The sequence below is a fragment of the Lactuca saligna genome, chromosome 8 (genome assembly GCF_052625555.1).
Source record: "Lactuca saligna cultivar CGN05327 chromosome 8, ASM5262555v1, whole genome shotgun sequence".
Classification (NCBI taxonomy): domain Eukaryota; kingdom Viridiplantae; phylum Streptophyta; class Magnoliopsida; order Asterales; family Asteraceae; genus Lactuca; species Lactuca saligna.
In genome coordinates this window covers 20188038-20194854 of record NC_136424.1, presented here as the reverse complement: position 1 = coordinate 20194854, position 6817 = coordinate 20188038, and the positions used below count along the sequence as shown (strand labels likewise).

The 6817-nt window shown below is 38.6% G+C and overlaps 1 protein-coding gene across 1 annotated transcript; it reads left to right on the top strand.

The window, feature by feature from the left end:
• The first annotated feature begins 1433 nt into the window (after positions 1-1433).
• LHCA1 (chlorophyll a-b binding protein 6) lies at positions 1434-2770 on the top strand. The gene is made up of 4 exons (XM_078967227.1): positions 1434-1727; positions 1812-1914; positions 2035-2323; positions 2427-2770. The coding sequence occupies exons 1-4, from the start codon at positions 1534-1536 to the stop codon at positions 2579-2581; spliced, it is 741 nt and encodes a 246-aa protein (XP_078823353.1). The 5' UTR covers positions 1434-1533; the 3' UTR covers positions 2582-2770.
• Positions 2771-6817: the final 4047 nt, after the last annotated feature.

The following is a 6817-nucleotide window of genomic DNA, read 5'->3' as shown; positions in this document are numbered from 1 at the left end:
AGAGTAATATATTTCTCATTTTGTACACATTTAGTTCTTAATATTTTTGTACACATTTAGTCCTTAATATATTTTTTTTCACTAAGTTATTTTTTGTTTTTGTACTAATTCAGTACTTATGAATGATTTCTTTAGGATTTTTCTCACGACATCTAATATGGGACTATCATTGATGACAATGACGGTTCTCTTTAGATGCCCACAGTGGCACCAACAACCCCTGCTTTTTCTATACGCAGTGTAAATTTTTCGATTTTTTTTCTTTTTTCTACTTACCGTCAACACCTACTACGTACCGGCATCACCTACTACCAAATCTTGCGTCCGTCCCTGATTGATGAGATTTTTGGGGTTGTTGATGCTTATGTCCATCGCAGCCTCGACTGCTTGGTTGCATATGTCATGTGGTTCGGCTTAGGTTTTGTGTTCCGAACGTCGTTACTTCTTCATACGATATCTGATTTTAACGATCTTTATATCTACATGTTCGTTTTTTAAGTCTGCTATAACTTTCGTTAAGATTATTCCCGTTAAAATATAATATGTTTTTACTTACGATTTTATAAAAAACAACCATACATACATTCATAAAAACGTATGGATATAACGATCGTAATTAAAAAAAATATATTACTTTTTAACATGAGTAATCTAAACGAAAGTTGTAGTAGAGTAAAATACAAACGCATAGATATAAAGATCGTTAAAATCCGAGATAGTATGAAAAAGTTATGACGTTCAAAACAAATGACTTAAGCAACCAAGTAGTCGAGATTGCGATTGACATAAGCATCAAAAGCTTAAAACACTCCGTTAATGATTGTTTCATATAAGATATTGTGAGAAAAACTTAAAAAAAAATATTCATAAGTATTGAATCAGTACAAAAACAAAATGAATTATTTTGCAACAAAAAAAAATTAAGGACTAAATGTGTACAAAAATATTAAGAACTAAATATGTACAAAATGAGAAATATATTACCTTATTAAGACATTTTTACCGATTAACCTGAAATAACCGGTAATAAGGATTGAATGTGTACAGTTTAACAATTTAAATAGATAAATATAAACAAAAAATAAACTTAATATCAAATATATACAAATCAAAATATATATTACGTTTTTAAGTCATTATCCCTTTGATTTTGGTGTTAAAAAAAATAATGAACAGATGGCGAAACCCCGGATTCGTTCATGGCCACAATTTCCGATTCCTCCTTTTCCATGGCAAATAAACGTCAACCACCAATTGATCACAAAAAAATCAAATAGCACAAAGTAAATTACAAAACTACCCTCTCCTGCCACGTCATCGTATCAAATGGATTAACCTTCCACCTGGTCCAATAACAAGCCAGTATCCCCCAACACCTAGCCAATAATAATCAGCATATGGATATCGCCCCTAAAAATCTCCTCCATATTTAGTCACCAGTCACCACCACCATCATTCATCCACAACCACAACCACCACCACCACCACTAAAATCCTCCATTTCCATTTCCAGATTCATACATTCTTCTGGGAATGGCTTCCCATACATTAATGAGCTGCGGCATCCCCGCCGTTGGCCGCCCCTCGCTTCTCTCCTCTTCCAAATCAAGATTCGCGACTGCTGTGCCACTTTCCGGAGTTACCACCAACGCATCTCGGATTTCCATGTCCGCCGAGTGGATGCCCGGACAACCACGACCACCGTACCTTGACGGATCTGCACCTGGGTACGTTTTCTTCCGTCTGACGATTAATTAGTCTCACAAGAAACGATTTTTGAAGCCGATTTACTGATCTTGTGTGCGTTTCAGTGATTTTGGGTTTGACCCACTTGGTCTTGGTGAGGTCCCAGAGAACCTTGAAAGGTTCAAAGAGTCGGAGCTCATTCACTGCAGATGGGCTATGCTTGCAGTAGTAAGTCATTCATTAACGAAAAAAAATAGAAATGATTAGTGTTATATGTTGGATATATCATATCATATATATACATATACAAGTTACACTTATTATTTATAACATGTTACAAATTTGCAGCCTGGGATTTTGTTACCCGAAGCATTAGGATTGGGCAATTGGGTAAAAGCACAAGAATGGGCAGCCCTGCCCGGCGGGCAAGCAACATACCTAGGGAACCCGGTGCCATGGGGTACCCTACCCACAATCTTGGCTATCGAATTCATCTCCATTGCATTCGTAGAACACCAAAGGAGTATGGAAAAAGACACGGAAAAGAAGAAGTACCCCGGTGGTGCTTTTGACCCATTAGGCTACTCAAAAGACCCTAAAACCTTCGCAGAGTACAAGGTCAAAGAGATCAAAAATGGTAAATAAAACATATATACTTATTACAAGACTTTATATATATACATATACTTATATACCCTTTTGACCTTTTGACTTATGTATGTATTAAAATGAAAATGTAGGACGTTTGGCTTTGTTGGCATTTGTGGGATTTTGTGTGCAACAATCGGCTTACCCTGGAACCGGACCCTTGGAGAACTTGGCAACTCATTTGGCTGACCCATGGCACAACAACATTGGAGATGTCATTATTCCTAAAGGAATTTTCCCAAATTAATATGCAACATGCATGCTTGCTTTTGAGCTCCAAAATTCTCATATGTAAAGGCCTTGTAAAACTTCATCATGTAATCAAATGAACTTATATTATATTAGTGTCAATTTCGAAGTTTGTGGTAACTTCTTAAAGATTTCATCAGATTGTATACAATGAGTTATCCTAATCAAAATCATTTTATTTCTCTAAGAGATCTTGATTTCAATTTTCTGCATATTTTTAAGCCCGCATTGAACCAAATTATATATCAACGGTTGCATAAAATTCAATTTAATTAGAATAATCCACAAGTAGTACTTTCTGGTTTAGACACAAATAGAAGTTGGTTTTATGTTAATCCAAACAACATTCTTAAATGGTGTTTGTAAGCAAAAGGATTCGTGTTTCTTTCATTAAGGTTACAGAAGGTATACATATATAGTAGCGGTGTAAGTGAGTCGAGCTACTCGTGAGCTACTCGGGATCGACTCGTTAAAAGCTCGACTCGAGATCGAATTAAACGAGCCCGAGCCGAGCTCGAGCCTAAAGATGAGGCTCGTTAATTAAATGAGCTCGAGCCGAGCTTCAATTAATGGGCTCGCGAGCCTAAACGAGCTTAAACGAGCCTCTATATATATATACACACACACACACACACACACACATATATATATATATATATATATATATATATATATATATATATATATACACACACACACACACACACACATAGAGGCTCGTTTAGGCTCGTTTAGGCTCGCGAGCCCAATAAATTGTTCATGAGCCGAGCTCGAGCTTCATTTTAAGGCTCGAATCGAGCTCGAGCTTCCTCAAATTAAACGAGCCAAGCTCGAGCTTTGTCAGGCTCGGGCTCGGCTCGGCTCGTTTACACCCGTAATATATAGGGTAATAGGGATACAACATGCAAGGAAAGGAAACAATAACAACCTCCTATACTATAGGAAATACAATATATGATAATTACTACCACAAGCTTATCTAGTTTTAGAGTGCTCTCGTCCACACTCCCCCTCAAGATGGTGAATGAATGTCCATCATTCCCAGCTTGTCTAGAGAGCCATTGAATACTCTTGCATGTACAGCCTTTGTTAGCATGTTGGCTAGTTGTTCCTTGGAATTCACAAATGGTAACTTAATAGTTTTCTTCTCGAGGTGGTCTTTGATGAAATGACGATCTACTTCGATATGTTTTGTCCTATCATGTTGAACCAGGTTGTTTGCAATCTTTACCGCCACTTGATTGTCACAATACAAATTCATAGTTTTATTCACACTAAAGCTAAGATCTCGCAACACCCGTTTTACCCATAATAATTCACACACTCCATGAACCATGCCTCTAAACTTTGCCTCCGCACTTGAACGTGACACCAATTTTTGTTTTTTACTTCTCCAAGTCACCAAATTTCCTCCCACAAACGTAAAATATCCCGATGTTAACTTACCATCGGACTTATCCCCGGCCCAATCTGCATCGGTATACCCTTCTCCTTCAAGGTTTTCATTTTTTGCAAAAAATGGACCCTTTCCCGATGACGAATTTAAATATCGAAGAATTCTATACACGGCTTTCATATGATTTTCATTAGGTGCATGCATAAATTTGCTCATTACACTAACTGCATATGTAATATCCAGGCGAGTGTGATAAATAGATCAGTTTTCCATGCAGCTTTTGATACCTCTCCTTGTTAGTTGGTACTTGACCCGACATAATAGTCAAACAGTGATTAACCTCAATAGGTGTATCTATTGGCTGACAATCCAACATACCGGCTTTGGCGAGAAGATCTAATACATATTTCCGTTGATTTATTATGATTCCATGTTTAGACCTTGCTACTTCAATACCCAAGAAGTACCTTAGATTTATAAGATCTTTTAACTCAAATTTGTTACCTAGTGTGGCCTGTAACCTTTTTATTTCGTCGGAATCATTGGCAGTCACCACCATGTCATCTACATACACTATAAGGTCAGTAACTTTTTCTCCAATGTTCTTCACAAATAACGTATGATATGCATCTGATTGCTTGTATCCAATCCTCCTCCTGAACTTTGAAAACCTTCCAAACCACGCCCTCAGAGATTACTTTAGTCCATACAACGCCTTTTTTAACTTACACATCTTGTCACCATAATCCATTCCGGGAGGAGGTTCTAGAAACAAAAACTCGAATAGTATTTATCTTTGCCACTGGTGCAAAAGTATCTCCGTAGTCTATGTCGTATTTTTGTGTGTAGCCTTTCGCGACTAGTATCACCTTGTATCTATCGATCTTTCCATTTGAATCCAGCTTAATTGTGAAGACCCATCTACATCCCACAGTTTTCTTTCCGGAAGGGAGTACGACTTCGTCCCATGTCTGATTTTGTTTCAACACATCTAATTCTTTGAATATGGCTTTCCTCCACTTTGGATCTTCCATAGCTTCTTGAATAGTTTTAAGAATAACTACAGAAGCTAATTCTTCCACTATACGCTGTTGTGACTCCGCCAATCTTTCAGTGGAAACGTAATTTATCGGATACTTTGATTTTGACTTTAGGTCTGGCTGGTACTGTTTCCTTGGAACCCCTCTATTTTGTCTTACATGGTATCTTGCCACCGATGGTACCTGTTCATCAACGACCTCAGGAGAACCATTAGTAAAATCGTTATTTTGCGAACCTTGTGACAACGTCAGATCCGGTTGGGTATTAGTTTGGCTTGGACTCGTTGTACTATCTGGCTCGGGCTGCACCTGTAGGATTTCAGGATTTCGGACTGCACCTCTGGGCTTTCATGGTCTCCCCCTGAGTTATGATTCTCAAGCCCACAAGGTATTTATAGGCCATCTTCATTACCGTCGAGTCCATCTACTATCTCACCAAGCCCAGTATTTTTATCATGCAAGTTAACCTCATACCTCTTCTCCCCTTGAGGGAAATATTCATGTGAAAAATAAGAGATGTTTTCGTGAAAACTAACGTCTCGAGTGACGTACATTTTATTTTATTTCGGGTTATAAAACCTATACCCTTTCTTGAAGTCAGATACCCCATAAAAACACATCTTATCGCCCTTGGCTCTAGCTTTCCCACATTATGATGTACATATGCGACGCACACAAATACTCGTGGCTCAAGGTTGGACCCGATTGGAAGTCCAAGTTTTTTGTGTACGAGTTGTAATGGAGTTTTAAATTCAATAACTCGTGATAGTGTCTGATTCAACAAATACGCGACATTCCGTACCGCTTCTACCCAATATTTGTGTGGCATCTTCATATCAAATAAAGAGGCTCGTACAATTTCTAGAATTTGTTTGTTTCTTCTTTTCGCGAGCCCATTTTGTTGTGGTATGTTCGCACACAAAGTCTGGTGGCTAATCAAGTTCTCCCTGCAAAACACCTCCATGTCATGATTGACATATTCTCCTTCATTATCTGATTGGAGGACTTTAACCTCACCTGTGTATTGAGTTTTAATGTGTAATTAAAGTTCTTTAAAAGCATGTGTCACGTCAAATTTTATGTTTAAGTAGGGAGATCCAAATCATTCGTGAAGATTTACCAATAAAAGTAACAAAAAAGAGATAACCACATGGAGTTGCTATTTTTGCTGGCCCCCATATGTCAGAGTGGATTTTCATGAGTGGAATTGTGGTTTTATTTTCAATTGGGTAGTATGAAACCTGGAGACTTTTTGCCATCTCACACACATCACAACTAGAATCAAAAGGTTATTACCTAAAAAAACTTGAGGTTTTAGTTTTTTTAAATATCCAAAAGACAAATGTCCTAATCTTCGATGTCATAACCAAGGCAAAGATTTTCTTCCTTCTATGTTATTTGCTTCAACTGATCCTTCTTCCTCGAGATAGTACAACTTGATTTTTGATATATGGTCCATTAGCATGGCCTAGATAGACCTGGCATGCTTGCCTCGCTTGACGCTCCCTTGCCAGTCGTATTGGGGACTCTCCTACTGCCCTGACCTCATGCTCCCTCGTTAGCCCTGTCAGGGACTCTCCTGCTGGCCCGCCTTGGTGCTCCCTTGCCAGCCTGATGACACATGGTTTATAAGACCGAGTCTAATGTCATTGGCCGCGAACCAATAACATCGGACTGGGGGGAGGACTTGTTGATATATGTTCCATTAGTGTGGCCTAGACCGCTCTAGCATGCCAGCCTTCCCTGGTGCACTCCCACCAGCCCTGGCTCTCCCTTACCAGCCTTGTTGGGGCTCTCC

Coding starts and splice junctions, on each gene's coding strand:
- LHCA1 (XM_078967227.1), top strand. CDS start 1,534: ATGGCTTCCCATACATTAATGAGCTGCGGCATCCCCGCCGTTGGCCGC. Junction 1,728..1,811: donor CTTGACGGATCTGCACCTGG/GTACGTTTTCTT, acceptor TGTGCGTTTCAG/TGATTTTGGGTTTGACCCAC. Junction 1,915..2,034: donor GATGGGCTATGCTTGCAGTA/GTAAGTCATTCA, acceptor ACAAATTTGCAG/CCTGGGATTTTGTTACCCGA.